Source organism: Cheilinus undulatus, linkage group 19 (assembly GCF_018320785.1).
Source record: "Cheilinus undulatus linkage group 19, ASM1832078v1, whole genome shotgun sequence".
Lineage (NCBI taxonomy): Eukaryota > Metazoa > Chordata > Actinopteri > Labriformes > Labridae > Cheilinus > Cheilinus undulatus.
The window spans coordinates 13,266,112-13,285,910 of NC_054883.1; the positions used below are offsets into that span (position 1 = coordinate 13,266,112).

The 19,799-nt window shown below is 39.3% G+C and overlaps 2 protein-coding genes across 2 annotated transcripts; one reads left to right on the forward strand and one right to left on the reverse strand.

Moving 5' to 3' along the window:
- Positions 1 to 467: 467 nt before the first annotated feature.
- kpna1 (karyopherin alpha 1 (importin alpha 5)) lies at positions 468 to 6,697 on the forward strand. Its single transcript, XM_041814329.1, has 14 exons — positions 468 to 535; positions 1,289 to 1,422; positions 2,009 to 2,122; positions 2,213 to 2,312; positions 3,184 to 3,278; positions 4,358 to 4,489; positions 4,585 to 4,673; positions 4,791 to 4,890; positions 5,055 to 5,218; positions 5,459 to 5,537; positions 5,635 to 5,760; positions 5,859 to 5,986; positions 6,166 to 6,341; positions 6,561 to 6,697. The coding sequence occupies exons 2-14, from the start codon at positions 1,297 to 1,299 to the stop codon at positions 6,680 to 6,682; spliced, it is 1,551 nt and encodes a 516-aa protein (XP_041670263.1). The 5' UTR covers positions 468 to 535; positions 1,289 to 1,296; the 3' UTR covers positions 6,683 to 6,697.
- Positions 6,698 to 13,660: 6,963 nt separating this feature from the next.
- fam162a (family with sequence similarity 162 member A) lies at positions 13,661 to 19,767 on the reverse strand. Its single transcript, XM_041814544.1, has 5 exons — positions 19,604 to 19,767; positions 16,817 to 16,906; positions 16,230 to 16,341; positions 15,634 to 15,742; positions 13,661 to 14,596 (listed from the first exon to the last, which is right to left on the reverse strand). Exons 1-5 carry the CDS (start codon positions 19,644 to 19,646, stop codon positions 14,480 to 14,482), a joined length of 471 nt encoding a protein of 156 aa, XP_041670478.1. The 5' UTR covers positions 19,647 to 19,767; the 3' UTR covers positions 13,661 to 14,479.
- Positions 19,768 to 19,799: the final 32 nt, after the last annotated feature.

Sequence of the window (19,799 nt, forward strand, 5' to 3'; positions counted from 1 at the left end):
CTCTCATATGATGTGTAGCCTGTTACTGACAGACGTGCGTCCGGCGCACGACTGCTGGCGCCGGAGCGTCGCCAATCCTATTCAAACTGTATCATTTGTTAAAAGTTCATTCAGGTCAAACTTCACACCTGGCCTAAACAGAAAGGAGGGGCAGCCTAATGTCTCACAGCCATTCAAAGCTCCTTGAAGCCCCCTCTCAGCACGTTTACTTATGACTATTTGTTTTTTGTGGTTGTGTGTTGCGTATTTGCACTGCGGTAGCTTCAGTCTCGAAATAAAGACTACACTCAAATCGTTTAACGGCTAATGTGTTTTCAATAATGAGGTTGGTGACTAAACAGTTTGTCTACATGGACAGTTCTGGATGTTTCCTCGTTGTTTACAAAGTACAGGCTGTGGCGTGTGGGTGGGGCGGAGTGTGGGGGAAGTTGTGGGGAGGGTGCGTCAAATGTCACGCATGCGCAGTACCATACCGGCGACGGCTGTACAAACGGTGGCCTAGCGAATAAGGGGATTACAGAACCCAATTTGACAGGTCAGTAAATGTTATTTTCAGGCAAAGAGTTTATGTATAGTTCCGCTTTTTAGTCGGGAGACGTTTTAAATATTACAGTTAGAAACATTTTGGGAATATTGGGTAGTCTAACAGGAGAACGTTATCGGTACATTTCAGAGCTAACGTTAGCGATTTCGTCTACCCTGTGTTAGCATGCCAGTAGATGTGCTAACGACGGACTATGACATTAGCTCGCTAGCTGACTTAACACAGTTTTTAATATGACCTCCGATTAATAAACTTAATATTATACAATGGGTTAATTATTTGTGAATATATGGTTGCTATGGGACATTGTTTTAAAAGATATCATATTAGGTGGCTTTTTAAACACACGTTGTCAAGATGCTCCAAGCTAACCAGCTAGCTAGTATCCTTAGATGCCCCAGTTGCTGAATTGTGACAGCCAAGAGGAATGGTGCCATATTGATCTTTATCAGATACAGGTGAAGCTTTCACAGATTGATTTAATTAGCTAGTGATTGCCTTGGTGTTCCTGATAACTGACAGGCAGAAAATGACAGAAAGGTGACCTATTTAGAGCGATATAGTCCGGCTAAAGATACATATTTAAAAGCATCGTTATGCAACCGTTGCTGTAGTATTTTATCATTTATTTGTACAGTAATCTGATTCAGGTTGAAAAGATAAACTATTTCCCCCCTCCATATCCAGTCGTACTCTGTTTACATAGCATTAACACATAGCGTTTTTCTTTCTGCTTTTCCTCAGGCTACACAATGAGTCAGGGTAAGGACAATGCTCGACTCAAGAGCTATAAGAACAAGTCCCTCAACACAGATGAGATGAGGAGACGAAGGGAAGAGGAAGGCTTACAGCTCCGCAAACAGAAGAAGGATGAACAGGTGAGACAAGTGTAAAAAAACAATCATACAAATCTGCTCAAATGCACACTTTACTGGAGGCAAAATTATTTTCAAGGAAGGTTTGAGGTACACTGACCTAGGGTTGTCACTAGATTTTTAGATGATACTTGTAAATCAAATTGTACTGATAGCTGCTTCAGTACCAGAGCTATAAGAATAGAAGGCCTGCACAGGAATTGCACACAAATCCATCGCAAACCAATGTAATGGCATGTTTAGGCAGTGCTCTCCTACTTTGGGTCAAAATATGAATTAAGAATGTTGCATTTTTCCCAAAGGCTCCTGTAACTTCTTGATTCTAATAATAAGCAAAATGTCACAGATTTTAAGATTTCTTAACATGTGGTTGCACCCCATATACCAAGGCTGTAGTCTTCATAGGGGGCAACCTGGGTTCAAGGCCCATGATTCCTTTGCACCATGTTGTTCCCCACTCTCACTCCCCAATTTCCTGCTCTTCCACTGTCCTATTTAAATAAAGGCTAAATGTCCAAATTTGTCTCAAAAATGTATCAAAAATGTTGGTAAGCTTATTCTGACTGTTCATTTCAATAACTATTTGCAGCTTTTCAAGAGGAGGAACGTTGCCACAGTGGAGGATGATGGCCTCCCTGAAGAAGATGGAATGGCCGATAGTGGCTACCTGGAGTCCCAGGCGAACAACATGGACCCACTCGTGGTAAGACGGAAGACATTCTGCTAGCAAAAACAAATCTGCCAGTCATCTTTCTGTAATATGTAAATAAATATCTTTCTCTATGCCATACAGGGTGGGGTGATCTCTGAAGATATGACTCAAATGATCTTCTCCACCTCTCCTGAGCAGCAGCTAATAGGCACTCAGCGGTTTAGGAAACTCCTTTCAAAAGGTAAGCGAGCCACAGATGACAGTAATTATGCCAGAGAAATACTTTTCTGCCTAACAGTGGCACCTGCCTATGGGCCTGAAAATCTGCTGTTTCTACAGTATAGGCCACTTTGTTACAAAATCAGCTTTGGTTTTTTGTTTGTTTGTTTTTGCAATAATAATAATAATAATGGCAATAATCTCATAGTCAAGGTTGTCAAGGTATCACAATTAAAATATCAATATGATACTACTTATCATCAAATGATAAGTACAAACCTATATCCATAACTCAGAAAAAAATAAAGGACACAGGCATCCAGTATTGGATAGTTTTGGTTTTTAGTCATTCAAAATTGCAAACAAGATTCTGCACACTGTCTCAGTTGTTCTTATGTTTTGACAAATGACATTTACCAGTGCAACTGTGCAATTTAGACAGTGTTCAGATTTGTAATTTTTGATCGACTCACCCCTCCCCAATGCACCTGTTACATAGAATGGGTTAACTAAGTCCTGTTGTTTGTTTTAAATAAGGAGCTCCATAAACCAAAGGAACTAACTTTAGCATTTGCAAACTTTTTAGTTTGAATGGACCACTGTGCTCCCTTTTTTTGTGACAACTTTGGATTAAGAATTTCACTAAAGATCTGAATGTTTTGGTCAATTTTGATGCCCTGATCATTAAGAATAAGAGACTGTATCATTAAGAATGTGCTATCAAAATGATCAAAGTTTAGAAAGTTTTTACAACCTTTCACACCTTTATCATGCATTATTGTACTATCTGAGTAAATATTTGAATCTAGTTGCATTAATATCATGCTCTAAAGGGAGTTTTCTATGTTTTTTTCTCTTTCTAACATTATCTTACTTTACTCTGTCTTGAGCAGAACCCAACCCACCCATTGATGAAGTCATTGCTACACCAGGTGTGGTGGAGCGCTTTGTCGAGTTCCTGAAGAGGAGAGAAAACTGCACATTGCAGGTACTATATCCAGCAGTAGTACAGGTGTAAAGATGCTGCTTAAATCCTGGCACATACTGAAGTATTTTTAGAAAATTAACTGATTTTTTTGAGATACTCCAAACGTAGTGACTTATAATAAAAGATTTAACTGTTTTGTTTTTATGTTGTGATGACCAACACAGCACACCACTCATCAACAGATTTATTCATTAACAACCAGATCCTTTACTGTCAGAACTCCAAATCTTGCACAGCCATAGTGACTTTATGGTAAACAGCTAAATGTGGGTTATCAGCCTGCTACATTGATTATGATAGCAATTTCAGTCCAGCTTCCTCCCTTGTCAATCTGATTTGCGGTGTGTTTATCATTACCCATTAAATAAACACTTCTGCTCATGCCTACTTGGTGGATTGAACATGTTGAACATTTACCATCTCGACTTGGCTCGGCTAAGGTCGTCTTTCTCATCAGAGAGGGAAAGATCACTCCTTAAACACCACAGAACACAAGATAATCCAACAAGATAATCTTAAGAATAGGGATGCACGAAATTGGATTTTTGCAGATATGCTGGTATTTACAAACGTATGTAAACTGATACTGATATTTACACAACTTTTTAATCGTAAAAAATACTATGCGTCGGTTGTGCTAAGAGAGGCTGAGTCTTATGGGCCTCCTTGAGTGTGTGGTGCCTGGGCAACCACCTATACTTGGTGGTACATTTTGCCAATTTTAAGGTCAATAAAGGATTTATACTGCTGATATGTATGGCGGATTTATCACCAGAATTGACCGAAATTTTCATATCTGCTGATATTGATATTGTCTGATAATATTGTGCATCCTACTTGGGAATTATCAGATAATCAGGCTTTTTTTGACTTTGGTCGTAAGGGAGGAATCAGACCAAAAATTTTTGTATGCTAGGCTTAAGCTTAGTAGACATGATGCAGTTTTACCTTCTTGCAGTTTTTTTTTTCTCATTTGTCACAAGCTATTTACGTCCTGGTAAAAATCATGTATGACTGTTTATTTGTAAGCCAAAAGATCAATATTTGTTCTTAATGTATGCTTTTTACTCTTGTCTTAGTTTGAGGCTGCATGGGTTTTGACCAACATTGCATCAGGAACGTCCCATCAGACTCGTGTGGTAATCCAGGCAGGAGCTGTTCCCATTTTCATAGAGATGCTAAGCTCGGATTTTGAAGATGTGCAAGAACAGGTAAACATGATTCAGCCAACCAGGGATATTCTATTTTAGTCATCACTTTAAACAGTTATTTACTGACTGACCTGAATTATTGTTCGTCCCCTCAGGCAGTGTGGGCCTTGGGGAACATAGCAGGAGATAGCACAGAATGCAGAGACTTTGTCATAGACTGCAATATCCTGCCTTCCCTGGTGCAGTAAGTAACGACTCATAGTCTCAGTGTGATCATCCTACATCCTCTTATTATATTTCAAGAATAAATTCTGACTTTTATCATGTATTCTTGATAAAAAACATATTTTTTCTTCTGCAGGTTGTTGGCCAAACAGAATCGTCTAACGATGATGAGAAATGCAGTGTGGGCGCTCTCAAACCTGTGCAGAGGAAAGAACCCACCTCCAGACTTCACTAAGGTAATTTGCCAAGATAAACATATCGCTATGGCAACGGCACCCCTCTCACACAGCTCAAGTGTATCATATCTCTCTTTAACAAGGTCAAAAGTCTCCTTATGAATTCTGTTATACAGCATCTCAGCTGGGAAATCTCATGCTCCCCCACTCCATTTCTTCTCTAGGTGTCCCCGTGTCTCAGTGTGCTGTCCTGGCTGCTGTTTGTGAATGACACAGACATCCTGGCTGATGCATGCTGGGCACTATCCTACCTGTCTGATGGCCCCAATGACAAAATCCAGGCAGTTATTGACTCAGGAGTTTGTCGCAGGCTGGTGGAGTTACTGATGTAAGATTTAAAACGTGCTGAATGCTTGTAATTCTAAGTGACTGTACAACTGTGATATTTGTTATTCGTGAAGAGCTTTTTCTCTCAGATAGTTAGAGAGTGTCATGTGATTAACATTCGTCAGCAGTACTGTGAGTCTGATTTGACATTTTAAGAGCAGAAAGACTGATTTGATTTTATTTACCTGTCACTTAAGGGAAAACAGTTCTGAAACAATTTTAAATGCCTTCTTTGCCCCAGGCACTCTGATTATAAGGTGGTATCTCCTGCACTACGAGCTGTAGGAAACATAGTCACTGGAGATGATCTACAGACACAGGTATTGGTTGTTTAAACACCTTTTAAGTTTAGCTAAATTTGGAGGAGGTAATTGAGTACTTGTAGTTAAATTTTGTGTACTTTGTGTTTCTGCAAAGGTGATTTTGAACTGCTCAGCACTGCAGTCTCTTCTTCACCTCCTGAGCAGCCCAAAGGAGTCCATCAAGAAAGAAGCCTGCTGGACCATCTCCAACATCACTGCAGGGAACCGAGCACAAATACAGGTGTGTATGTCAGTGCAAGGCAGATTAAGCTGGAGAGTTTCCTTGCAGGAGTAGAAAAGCAGTTCTTCCCTTCTAATGATGTCTTTTCCTCTTTGTAGATGGTGATAGATGCAGGTCTGCTGCCTCCTCTCATCACTATCCTGCAGGTAGCAGAGTTTCGCACAAGGAAGGAGGCAGCCTGGGCCATCACTAACGCCACCTCAGGTGGCTCTGCAGAGCAAATTAGGTACTGTGATGGCTTTCAGTGGCTGCTGATATATTCAGAGTCATAGTAAAGCAAACAAAATACAATGATTTTTTTTAAAAGTTATGTTTGCAGCATGATTTTAGCCCTTAATGCACTTATGGTTTACTGGTTTTAAGTAGAAAATATTTGCATTAAATGCCTGTACTTTGTCCCTGAAGGCACCTAGTGGAGCTGGGATGTATAAAACCTCTGTGTGACCTGCTCACACTTATGGACTCCAAGATAGTTCAGGTGGCTCTAAATGGCATTGAGAACATCCTGCGACTGGGAGAACTGGAGGCCAAGAGAGGTGGAGGCATCAACCCGTACTGTGCACTCATTGAAGAAGCCTACGGTAAGTGTCCATGCACACCAAAAGATTCTATTCATGAAGAATTTTATGTATTCAGAAGATCTAGGTGGACATGCTTCTATATGTTTTGTTTACTTAGTTTTAGTGTAATAGAGTAATTTTTGTTTGTTTTCTTGAGATAACAGTGCAGGTTTTCATGCAATTGTGAGTACATTTCAGTTTTGTAATAATATCTCCTCATGTTTTTCATTATTCTTAAAGCCATTATGGAGCACAGATCCCCTAGGTCCACATTCCAGTCTAGCCTGTGGCACCTTACCCGCATCTCTCCCCTACTCTCGTTCTACTTTGTGGCTCCATTCATTTTCCTACTTCGTCATTAAAGACAAAAAAAAGCCTTAATAAAAGCCATCAGAACAGACTTATGTATCTCATTACCTCAGGGTATCAGTGCTTATTGTGTTGATAACTGGATAAGTTTCAGTACTCTGGCAAAATAAAACAGTAGTTTGGTCACGGTGTTGTGTCTGGCCATGGTATACCATGCAGCCATTGGCCACACTGATGACCACAGATCTGTCTGTTTCTTTCAGTGTTTTTTTTTTTTTGCTTTTGAGAACTCTCAATTCAAAATGGACTAAAATCTCCTAGAAAAAATGGAGATGATTCAGTATCACAGGGAAAGTGAGTAAATTAAAAGTATGAATCAGCCATATTTCTGCTGTCATTCTGATATGAAAATGCACAAACTTAAAAAGTATCAAATCTGATGTCTGATTTTCTGTATATATGCTGCCTAAAAACATCATTACTTGTTTGGCTGAGGACATGATGCCTCAAAACATGATTACCAAAGATTACTTTGTAAGTGTGGGTCTGAGTTTCCTCATGAGGGGTTTTTACTGTAATGTTTTTTAATTTCAAGCTCTCCTGCTCTATAATTTCCTCTCCTCATACATTAACACTGCATACCGTTGTCTGCAGCAGAGAACCCTGATGACTGTTAGGAGAGATTGTACATTTATTTAAAGTGACATTTTTCCCTTTTAATTTAATATTAAATATTTTTATGATGAAAGTATTTTTTAATGAAAGAAAGAATAGTGTTGAGAATGGGAAAAGGAAAGTAGACTTTTTTATTAATTAAAGTCCTGTTATTTTTCAGTTACACTTCCAGAGACATACTTGCTGTGTCATCTTGCCTTCGTGTATGTGTCTGGCTGTGTCACAAACATTCTTGTAAATAAACTTGCATATTAAAATGTGTGTTACTGGAGGATAACTCTAGAGCACTCATTCCCAATGTCTAGGTCGAGACCTTCGACTGGGTTGCAGAAAAAATTTTTGGGGTTCCCAAATGAGTTTTCAGGATTTCTTTGCTACATTATTGGATTCAACATTTATGTCTGCAGAATAAATTATAGTCACGTGGGGGGCTCCACCCTATAGCACTTCTCTCTCCTCCATAATAAAACACAAAACAAGGCTCTACCAGCCACTTGATGGGAAAAGAGCTACAGTCACAGTCCTGGATGCTTGGCTAATAGAAAAGAAACGCTCGCTCCGGACCAGAAGGCCACTGAAGGCCAAAGGGGCTGGGCATTCAAATAAAGCCTTTGACAGAAGTGAAGTGGCTTTTTCTAGGCTTGTAAAACAGAACTCACTAGACCAGGACCAGATTGTTGGCATTAACATTAGCCTAGCTAGCACAAGCCATCAGCTCAACCAACCAGCTAAGCATGACACACAGGGCTGGCTGGACAAGCAATAACATGAAGAAAACAAAGTTGTTGGGCTGCAATGCCTGTACCTTCTAAAATGCGGGTCACCAGATAAATGTGTTCTACTGCTCTATTGGGTACACAAGAGTGCTCAGGCAATACCTGATGCATTGGATGTTAACTACAGACATGGAGACTGAAAACTTGCATAATAAACATCAATAGTAGCAACAGATCAGACTGATAACTAGGGATTTAGGCACACAGTCTGCTCTCTGTTTCTCCAATATTTTCCTCCTTATAAGAAGGTTACACTTCTGGTGTAATGGTTTAATTAGTGACTGTGCTAACTGGTGACTTTGAGCCGACTCTGTTCCTAGATAAGGCTGTAAAACCAGTGTCTCAATGTAAAGTTTCTTTGCAATGTCACAATGTCTTCATCAGAAATGACTAATTTAAAACTAACCTAATGCAAACAGCTACTGATGCGCTCAGCTGAAAGTCACCAGTTTACACGGTCCCTTTTTGAACTGTAACACCACTCTTATTTTTATTATTTTTACAGGTGTAAATATTAACTTCTAGAACAGAATTTATTCATCTTAGCTGATTTTGACGGACATGTTTTTTTCTGTGCAGTGACAGTAATGGATCATATACATGTGGATAATCATATAAGTCGTTACATCTCTACTGCTGTGTCAACTGTTTTACCTCGTCTGCCTCCACACTTATTCTACAACACTTGCATACAGCATCTCATGACTACATTGCACAGTTTTTAAGAAGGTAGATGGCCAAGGAACCAAACTAACACATGACAGCAATGACGCATGCACGTCCTGCAAATATGTTGCAATATTACTTTAACCTGAAATGTGTCAAAATGCCAGTTAAATACTTTTTTGCTACAGAGATGTTGTACTCTTAACATCATGCAAACATTCAAATGTTTATTTGTATAGAACAGTTTGCAAAAAAAAACGTTCTTTTTGTTTGTTTTTCTTATTGAAAATGACTGATATAAAAATGATCATTTAATTCAGCAATTCATATCAAATTTGCATTTTGAGTCAAAATAATTGCAATGAAGATATTTTTTCAAAATAGTTCAGGGCTAGTTAACAGCAAGTATATCTCCAGTCTTAAACTGACTGGGTAAAGCACAAGTTATTTAAGAACAGCACACATACATTCTTTTACATGTCTTATTTAGTAAGAAGAAATGATGCAATATAATAAGTCTGACATATCTGAATACCTTGTAAAGCGAGAGACATGGTAATTTTAGAGCTAACAGGTACACTTCATATACACATTGTATATTCATGGTTATACTCAAGTGTAATATTGTAATCACATTATTGAACAGTGTCCTCACAAAGCACTGCTCTTATATGGGTTCATGTTTGCACAGGGCCTCCTTTTAAATCTAAATGTTCCCATCAGATTCACAGTGAGGATGCAGCAAACAGACTTTAATCAGTTCAACTTGATAAATAAACTACTGATCAATTACTTTCGCTGCTGGCAGATAATAATCCATCACCTGACTAATGATTCCAGTGATCTTTCCTTCCTCTTAGGTCTGGACAAGCTGGAGTTCCTGCAGGGCCACGAGAACCAGGAAATCTATCAGAAAGCCTTCGATTTGATCGAGCGCTACTTCAACACGGAGGACGAGGACCCGTCTCTGGCCCCGGCCGTGGACCTGCAGCAGCAGCAGTTCCTCTTCCAGCAGTGCGAGGCCCCGATGGAAGGCTTCCAGCTATAATACTCAATCTTCCCTCGCTCCGAGTTTCACCTTCATCCTCACCTCCGCTTGTTTCTCTCACCCCCTGCCCACTGCCATCATCAAGGGTCAAGTTGATGAGGAAGGCCTTCGGCTCTTTTCCTCCTACTTCCTTTCCCTCCCCTTCTCATCGTCAGAGAGATTGATTTAATCGTTATCCTGATTATGAAAAATGTAACATCACAGGAGCACATGTGCGTACGTCCAGCGTGGGTCAAGTTCTGCAGTCCTGTCAGCCAGTTTGTGAAGGTTTCACTCATTATTCTGTTTGGCACTGAGCTCATCTCTGCTCCGTGCCTGAACTCCACCTTCCTGCTAAGGCCCTGAAGTCTCCTACTAGCAGATTGTCCCTTAACACTACCCCTGTATTACTTTTTGGGCTTCCTCCTCCACTCATTCTGAATAAAAAGCACCTCTCCGTGTTCCTGTAGGATCCCCATCTCTGATTATCGGGAGTTTTTGAGACTGCACTGCTTGTCTGATAGAAGCATTTATGACTCGCAAGACAGACAAACATGGACATGAATTTCACCCCTCCCACGCACACACAGAAGAATGATCTTACCTAAACACTGGACTGACCACAAGGCGCTGACAACACGTTTGACTGTGGGAGTCCCACCCAAAGGACTCAACTGACCTCTACGAAAAGGCACTTAAATGACTCAAACAGGAGGTTGATTTCCCTCACCTTCCCCTCTCCAGCTCATTAGATAAGTGATCAGATGGACAAATTAAGAAAACGACTGTCTGTCAGGGGGGCGGAGCTTGTTGGTGGTAAACCGAGCTGCTCATGTTCCCTCCTGGATTTCATATCATGCATTCCTTTATCCAGCAATGGGACTCTCCACCTGCACAGGCTACTTTCTGAAGAGTTTCGACTGCCTCCTGCCTCTGGTGTGATGTGAATAAAACCCCATGGAACCATGGGAATTGGAGTCTTCCCTCGCACTGAGACAATTGGACAGACTTGGACGAGACTAAACAGACTATTTAACCCTGGAATCTGTCCAGCAGTAGACCAGCGGGAATTTTTATTATCTTTTCCATATTTTCATTTCATTTTCAGCACTTTAGTTCAAGACTGACGCCTGCTCTTGGAGAATATACCCTAGTTTTTACAGTTAACTATTTAATTGATTGACGACATGGCTCTTCGCTCCTCAGGAAGCGAGGCGTAAAGAGGTGTGGTCTGACTCCTCAGTCCCCTCCTGGTTTGACAGTGATCCCCTCATGGTTAACCCTTCCTCTGAAGGGACTCAAGCAGATTGTGGACTGAAACTGTTAGCACACTAGTTACAATCAGAAGATCACTCTGCCTCTGCAAAACTACAAGAACTTCATTGTTACATAGTAAAAAAGACTTTTCTGGAAAATTGGCTGTTTAGCTGTTCTAAAACAAGACTTTCCAGCACATGTTCATGTAGAGTTTTCAAATTCGATCATGCCAAATCATCACAACATACTGAGCTAATGGGTATAAAGTTTGGGTCTTTTCTTTTTTTTTTTTAATTGTTTTTTAGCTAGGGTTAGCATCTATCATGTTGCTGATGGTGCCATAATCCTTATTCTACAGAAATCCTTCCAGATAATTTCATCAAATATCCAGATTAAAAACTTGAAAATACTGGTGATCACCTTAGCTAGCAGAACTGAATGTTTGTTTACAATTTTCTTTTCATTGCTTTTTTTGTCAAAATCTCAAAAAGATGACCAGCTCTACATGTTAATTACTGTTTGTTGTACTGAGTTTGTGCAGCTGTCCCCTGTTATGCCATTTGCATAAAAACCGTTTCATGAACCATAGTGTAATTGAATCCGTTTCATTGTGGTAAACCTGTTGGATTAATCCTGCTGGTAAGTATTTCCTTTGACACTTTGAAAGAAGTGGGTGCATCTTCTGCTCATATTTATTGTTATGTAATGATTTGATTAAGAAACTTTTAAAAAGAACTAGGGGCACTGAAAGTCCCATATACAGATGAGGACAAAATTATTAGCCTCCCTTTGAAAATTTCAGTTTTTTAAAGTATTTCCCAAGTGCTGTTAAACAGATCAAATGATTTTTAACACCGCTTTCACCAAACATACTAGTTTTATTTTGGATGCTTACATTAATTCACTTTGCACACAGAAGCAACATTATTTCACAAAAGTACCAGGGTCTAAATTATTAGCCCCCTGATGCTAATAATCAGCTGTGTCTCATTTTAGTTGGATGTCAGCCTGCAAGTCTCAGACATGTCTCCCTAGGAATCCCAGACCATTCTTTGGCAAATCTGTCAAGCTTCTCCAGATTTTATGGTTTTCTGGCATGGACCTTCGTCTTCAGCTCACCCCACAGATTTTCAGTGGGATTCAAGTCAGGACTTTGCGCAGACCACTTAATAACACTCACTTTGGTCTTCTTAAGGTACTTCTTCACCAGGAGCTACGTATGTTTTGGGTCATGTTGGAAGACAAAGCAACGACCCAGACCCAGGTTTTTTGCTGACTGCTTGAGGTTTTCTTTCAAAATCTCCACATCTCCTTTATTATGAGTCCTTCCACCCTTATGAGATTCACAGTTCCAGACACACTGAAGCGTCCAAACAGCACAGTAGTCCCACGGTGATGTTTCACTGTAGGGATGCTGTTCTTCCAAACATAAGCAACGTCTCTATGGCCAAAGAGCTCTAGTTTAGTTTCATCTGACCAAAGAACATGCTTTCATTATGCATAATCCTTCTCAAGGTTGTCCTTAGCATACTTCAGGCTTAAAGGTGTCTTTTCTTGGTCTGCAACATGGCAGTCCATTCCTGTGCGGGACTGTCCTCTTTGTGACTATAACTTGTCTTGGCTGAGTCCTTCACTAGTGTCCTGGCAGTTGCTCTGGGGTCTTTAGACACATCTCTCACTAGTTTTCTTTCCATAGTCTTTGAAATCTTTCTCTTCCTTCCTCTGCCCGGCTTGTTTTGTACGGTTTGGCTCTCCTTGAATTTCTTGATGATCCGTCTCACTCCAGTTCTTGACACCTGAAAATGCCGTGACAACTCTTCATATCTTTCTCCAGCTTTGTGAGCATCAGTGATTCTTTTCCTCAGTCTTAACTGATTTCTTTTGTTTTTGCCATGATGCTTTTTGCAGTGACTGCTCAAACCCTTACTGAAGTTTTCATACCGTGTAAATTTGAAGGTAAACCTGTTTTAATGTGATTTTACTCACTTAGAGCTCTACAAAGTTAAAACACAACATTGCACAGCAGTGGTTTGTGCTATGGCTCGACAAAAAGGTAATTTCTAAAGGGGGTTTATAATTCAGACCCTGGTAGTTTTTGTGGATTAATTTTGTTTCGGTGTGCTAAATAAGATAATTTAAGCATCCAAAATAAGACATGTTTGAAAAAGCTGTGTTAAAAATGCCTTGATCATTTAACTGAACTTGGGAAATACTTAGGAAAACTAAAATTTTCACAGGGGGTCTTATAATTTAGTCCTCATCTGTAGCTAGTCTGCTGTCCTAAAAGCCGGTGGGCCAAAGCTGGCTTGTGGCTTCCTTCTACACACTGTCCTATCTCTTCAAATAAGGCATAAAAACTAAAGCAAATCTTAAGAGGCGCAGTTAGAATTTCAGGAAGCAAAGGTCACAATTTCAGATACCTTTTTATTTCCTGTCCTAAACCTACAGTGATAAAAGGCTATCAAATCATCCAAAGATTGTGGAATTGGCTCACGGTTTCAGCTCCTCCCTACATTACACCAAAGGGACATCATTGTATTCTCCTCATAAACAAGGATGTAATTTAGGATCATAATCTCTTGCTTTAGACCTTTATGTGAAATGAAACCAAACCAAGAATTAAAATCAGACAAATTCTGAAGCATTACTTTATTCAGCTTTTCTTTATTGGTGTTCGCTATATACAAAATGGAGTTCACATCCTTCGTGAACAAAGCAGTTTGACACACAGGACTGTCCTGACATAACAGTGTGTGGATGGATCCTAGCTGATTTGCTTCTTCAGGTTTTCTCTAGAGAGTTGGAGATCATTTAAAACACTGCAGGGCTGAAGTACCTCTAAGGGAATTTTAAAAATGAGCACTACCTGAGGCAGCAGAACAGGCATATTCTGAATGTTAAGTAGACACAGAATTATTAATAACAGATTGGAGCTGAATTTGTCTGAATTGCAGCCAAAACTTTAGAAATCAACCAAGAAATTCTGAGAGGTTTGGTGAAATTTTCAGTCAATTTTGTCAAAAGTTTTGGAAACTGTCCTTGGAAAAGTTTTAATCATCCCAATGGCTCCATCTTAGCATTGGGTTAGATTACATGTGAGTGTTCGCCATCAATGGTTGACATAATGATGTTAGAACGTTTCTCTTCCCTCACAAATGCCTGGCTCTTTTTAACCACTATACATTCCCTTAAAAGATAAAACCTTACATTGAAATCCCAATGTAAAAGATACCTTACATTGGGATTTCAAGGGGATTCTAAAAATCCAGGCTTGTGTGCACTGAGGTCTGTCTCCAGGTTGACATACTTAAAGTATCATCTGCTCTGATATCTAACAGTTGCTCTCCAGGATGGGAGTAAAGAGCTCTACAGTTGGGATAAATACAGCAAGAACTGGTACACGGTTATCCCTAATTGAGGGAGAGTGACACAAGAGTAGTTTTCCTCCATCACTGAGCCTTCTGAGACAGAGCCAGGGCAGCCTCCTTTTCTCTCTGCACCTCCTCCCTCCATCTTGCCTTTTTCTCCATGTTTTGTCCTGTTAGGGACTCGTGTCTGCTAGCAGCCTGCAACAAAAAAAGACAAATAATAGGCAAAATCAGCAAAAGGCTTCTCTATATTACAATCTTTTTCCTCAAGAAACAACAGCAGTAGCAGATACTTTTTACACAAAATATGCTCTCAAAATTTGCAGCTATGCAGCTTTTGTTGGCCCCCTTCTGTTGGGACTGAGCATATGTTGTTCTTTGTTCTTCTTTTAACGAAGAAATGATGTCGAGTTCTGAAAAAAATGATGCCATAGCAGCATCCACACTAATCTCTTCCACCATAATTGCACTGCCCTCTTGTCGCTGCTTGCTTACATTATGACTCAGCTGCGCCTGGAAGTATTGCCTCTTTCTCCTGATTGGTTCCATCCCTTTCTTACAGGGCCCAATCTGTTACATTGGGAGCTTTCCAAGATGGATTCGCCAGTGAGAAACACGGAAACCGGTGAATCCATCTGCTTTGCAAGGTTAGAGAGAATCAGTGTTTTTTGTCACTATTTTGCAATGAAAGCTTTGGCTGTGGGTTATATGCTCTTGCATTGCAAAATAGTGACAAAATGAGTGAGGGTCTCTGGGTATAAAATTAAATACTCTGAAATTTTGTGACAGTATGTACATTTGAGCCAACTTTGTTTCATGGCCCCCTATTTTTTTTTTTCTTAACCAAAAACTCACTAAATCTAGCAGAGAAACTGTACAAAGCTAGCTTTCCTAGCCTAGCTTCTTAGCCAGCACAGCCAGTGAGTGCTTCCTAAAGGCGCAATGCTCACTGAAGTCACTGGAGGCTAATGCCACTTTTACTGCTAAGTATCTCTTATGGCCCAACTTCAAAAATACTGAAATATCCCTTTAAATAAATACCCTCATTTTGAGGTTGTTTAGTTACAAATAATAATTGCCACATAAGAGAATAAAACACCATTTGTTGGTTAATAAAGACTATTGGGATATATTTTTATCTAATCAATTCAAGCTGTCCATGCTTGTATCTCTTTTTAATCAGATTTCAGGGGTTGGTTACATCCCTCACTGTGTAGTCTTTTGTTTGTACTCACCCGTTTGCCGAGGAAAACCATCAGCAGGCAGGCTCCTATTGTGGCACCCATCATGATGTAGCAGACTTTCACTCTGACTTTGTTCCTGGCACCGTCAATCATCTCAAACCTGTGGCACAGGCAGGTGCACAAACAAACTAACATCACTGCAGTCACATAAACACGGAAAAGCCACCTGGTGAAAGCTCATGAGGTATATTTGTCCCTGTTAAAGGCTCCTGTGTTCACGCTTATCTCAGCTTCTTATGTCAACATTAGTTACAACATCATTTTTCCTTTATGGAGCCCTGGTGCATCGTGGGTGAGAGAGGTGGGAGGTCTGCAGTTTGTTTGCGTGACAATCAGGTCTTTTATCACAGCAGCACATCAGATGATGTATGATCTCCGCCCTGATGTCAGGAGCAGTAGTAATTACCCCCTGCCCCACACAGATGCCTTGTTTGAACTGTGACTGTCTTAAAACATCAGCGACCTGCAGCAGCATCCACTTAGCTAGCTGTGCTCTTGTGATGTATCTTAACTTCATCATGCAAAGAGCCAATCAGATCTGAGTGTTCTTAAGGGAGGTCTGGTATAAACAGGAAGAGGCTACTTACGACACAAGTTCTGGTATCTGGTCAGCTGACTTAAAGCGTCCCGACCAGACCAGAATCTTCCTGTCGAAGTCAGAGGGTTTGTAGCCTGGGACCCTGAAACTGGCACGGGGCGCTGCATGCAAGAACAAACAAACAGTGTAAGTACAGTAATTCACATCTTCAAAACAAAAAAGAAATGAAGACGGAGAAGTTCAGTTTCACAAGCCCCCGTCATTAGCTCCATCACCCCTAACTGTGACCCTGCTTCCTGCAACCCCATTCCCATTTGGGACAAAAGAAAACTTTCACACACTTGCTATGACAACCAGTCATCTGTGTACAAAATCCTCTGGTATACAAATATTATATCTCTGATGTTTTCAAAGAATTACCCAAGGAAACACAAATAATCAATTTAGATGTTACATAAAAGGAAATAACACTGTTGATTGAGTTATCTATCCACTTCATAGCTGGTTTTGGTCATTTCAAAGGTTTGTAGGCTTATTATAGTATTGGAGTTTAAATAAAAATAGCAAACTAGGTGATTGCGCAGGATCATGATTTTCTACTTTTTGCATGAATGAGATGATATGAACAAACTCTACCATGTGCTGGGACTCTGGGTGGAGTCTCCTGTGTTTTATTGCACATCCCCCTCTGGCTCCATGTTTCAGACACCTGTCTGCTCCTCTGACCTGTTGGGGTATTGGAAAATAAATGCACATCAACCAGTGAACAGTATAGGTAAGTGAGAATGCAAGATATGGCTACAACGAAAACCAGTGGGTAACATTGACTCAGTGCTTATAACTGAATTTATAACCATCTTTTTAACAGATCAATGTGTTAGGGCAGGGAACATTCAATCACAACTTTAATCCTTAACAAAAGGTGTCCCACAAGGATCTGTTCTGGGCCCCATTTAGAATCTAGATTAATAATGTTTCCTCATTAACAGAAAGTAATTTTCACCCTTGTGTGACATTATTTTTCATTGCTCTGCTGATTCTGCACAGCTGGCTGTAGATATAAGAGGTGGTGCTGAGTCGGCATCCACACTATTGTTTTTTGTGTCAGCTGTTTTCCGTCATACTTTATTGCATTGATACCATTCACACTTTATCAATTTCATATTCTTTTAAGTTAAATTGCTATGACTTTTCACATTTCCAACTTTTTTGCTTTTTTAAAATATTTTACTTTATTTAAACAATGTTAAACAGAATTTGGTTTCTTAAACTGTTTATAACTTTGGCTGTTCTTATATTATATTAACTATTCCACTTATTAAACTCTTCATTTTTTTCTGCTCTTTCCGGCTATCTTCAGTACTTTTTTGGCTATTTATACTTTTCAGCTATTCTGCTTTTTCAAAAAAAAAAAACTTTCTAACATTATTTCTAATGAAAAAACTCTGCAAATATTCTTGAACTCCTTCAATTTCTAAGGCTTAAATTTCAGCTTACTTCCATGTACAGACTTCATTCTAGCTTTAAAATGCAGACAAACTCTTCAGTTTTTTAGGAATGATTCACTATTAATATCATCATCTTTCATACTATTTTTGGCAATTATTTATACTTTAGCACCTTTTTTCAGCAGTGTTTTCTACCACATCTCAGCATCCCCATATTATTTTCTGCAAGAAAAAGCATTGGAACTAAATTAGATAAAATGCTGAAGACGCTCTTATTGCTCTTAAATGTGTTCTAAATGAAAGCAAAACCAAATTAATGATCTTCTCTAAAGCTAGAGATATTGATTTTAAAAGACTACAGCTATCCATACTGAGTGGTAATGGTACTGAAAGGGTTCCAGTGTCTAAGTACCTTGGTAATTGGCTGGATTGATCATGTACATTTAAACAGCATATTGAATATCTCATTGGCAAACTTCAGGAAAAACTTGCCAAAATAAATCCAGTTTTCCTCCTTATTGTAGGTAATGCTTAGTTGAGGCTATTTTTCAGTCTGTGCTGGATTTTGGTAAAATCAGCTGAAGACACGCTGCTGCATCTTCACTCAAATCTCTAGACTCTGATCATCAGTCTGCTCTAAGATTCATAGCGGGGATCCTTAAACACTCATCACTATTTTCTGTATAACAAAGTGCGTTGGTCTTCTCAGGCACAGAGATGTGACAAACACCTATATCTTTTTATCTATTAATCTCTGATTGGACATACTCCATGGTACATAACTTAAATGCTGAACTGGATCACTGGACATTACCAAACTCACTCTACTGAGTGTCTAATGTTTCATGTCCCAAGAGTTCACTCTGAATAAAGTAAATCTGTGCTACGCTTTTGTGCTCCTAAGGTGTGGAAGAATTTACGACAAAGTCTTACGACTGACATTTTAGTTTCTCTTGGACGGTTTATCTAAAATCATTTCAATACAGTGTGAGATTATTTGAACTGAGCATCACCCTGTCTTTTTCTTTTAAGATTTTGTTTTGCTGTGCCCTTTTTTACAGCTTGACATCATTGTATATAAAGGAAACCTTAATAATTTTCCAGACTTAAATACAGGTTGAATGAAATGAAATGATAAGTTGATTATTTAATCTATAAAATGTCAGAAAATAAAGCAAAATGCATCTCTCCATTACCTAAAGCCCTATTTGATAGGCTTGTCACAATACCATAATTTTACAATTTTAATAATGGAACAACCCAATGATATGAATACCTGTTTAGACACAGTGGGGACAAAATAGAATACCTAAGCACCTAATATTATTATCGGTATTCTTAAAGACTAAAACATGCAGACTAACTCCTGCTCACAGTCTTAACTGTACTGATACAGTAGCGACCTTTAGGTTTCTTAGATAGTTGAGCAGTTTACACAGTGTTCTTTCTTCCTAAACACCTGTAATAAAAGCTTCCATACTTTTGATATTTTTGAAATCCTTCAACTATGATATAATTATTATGTCTGATTCGGGGATTAAGCAAAATAATATTTATTTATGATAACAAAGGTTGTGCAAATATAGTGCCCGCGATCAAATAAAGACGGGGGCGTGTCGGATAAAAATATAAACAAAGTAATAAAACAAAATAAGTTTCAAGGTCAAAGGATTTCAGTTAGACATTTACTTTAGATGATAAACCGTGCATAAAATACACAAATTACACAACACACGATTTCTCAATACAGGAACAAGCAGTCGATAATGTATCATAACCTGGGTATTTTATAAGGTATGCACCTGGTATAACAAACTAATAATTACTATCTTGTAAAAACTACATATATTAGGAGCGAACGACGTATTAAATCAACAGCTAATGTCACTTAAATTACAGAAAAAGTATGAAGAAGACGGAGCTCGTCATTTCTCCCAAAATAAAATGGAAATTCAAGACATATAAAGGTACCAACCCATGAGGTTCCTCACGAAAAGGCGAGACTTGACAAAATTCATGTTTTCTGTTGAATTAATAAAGTACAACGTAAGTTTCAAGCCATTCAGGTGCGTCAGACCACTACCAGAACCCTGTCAGCTGTTGAAAGTCAACTCGCTACGCTGTCGCCACTAACTGCCCAATAGGACCCATGCTCATAAGCATTGGTATCC

What these genes read in the sequence shown, in the direction of transcription:
- kpna1 (XM_041814329.1), top strand. Translation starts at nt 1,297, where the DNA reads ATGAGTCAGGGTAAGGACAATGCTCGACTCAAGAGCTATAAGAACAAG. An exon ending in TAGGAAACTCCTTTCAAAAG is followed by an intron (nt 2,313 to 3,183) that starts GTAAGCGAGCCA and finishes TGTCTTGAGCAG; the next exon opens with AACCCAACCCACCCATTGAT. An exon ending in ATCCTGCCTTCCCTGGTGCA is followed by an intron (nt 4,674 to 4,790) that starts GTAAGTAACGAC and finishes TTTCTTCTGCAG; the next exon opens with GTTGTTGGCCAAACAGAATC.
- fam162a (XM_041814544.1), bottom strand. Translation starts at nt 19,646, where the DNA reads ATGAATTTTGTCAAGTCTCGCCTTTTCGTGAGGAACCTCATGG. An exon ending in TTTCGTGAGGAACCTCATGG is followed by an intron (nt 16,907 to 19,603) that starts GTTGGTACCTTT and finishes ATACCCCAACAG; the next exon opens with GTCAGAGGAGCAGACAGGTG. An exon ending in ACCCAGAGTCCCAGCACATG is followed by an intron (nt 16,342 to 16,816) that starts GTAGAGTTTGTT and finishes TCTTGCATGCAG; the next exon opens with CGCCCCGTGCCAGTTTCAGG.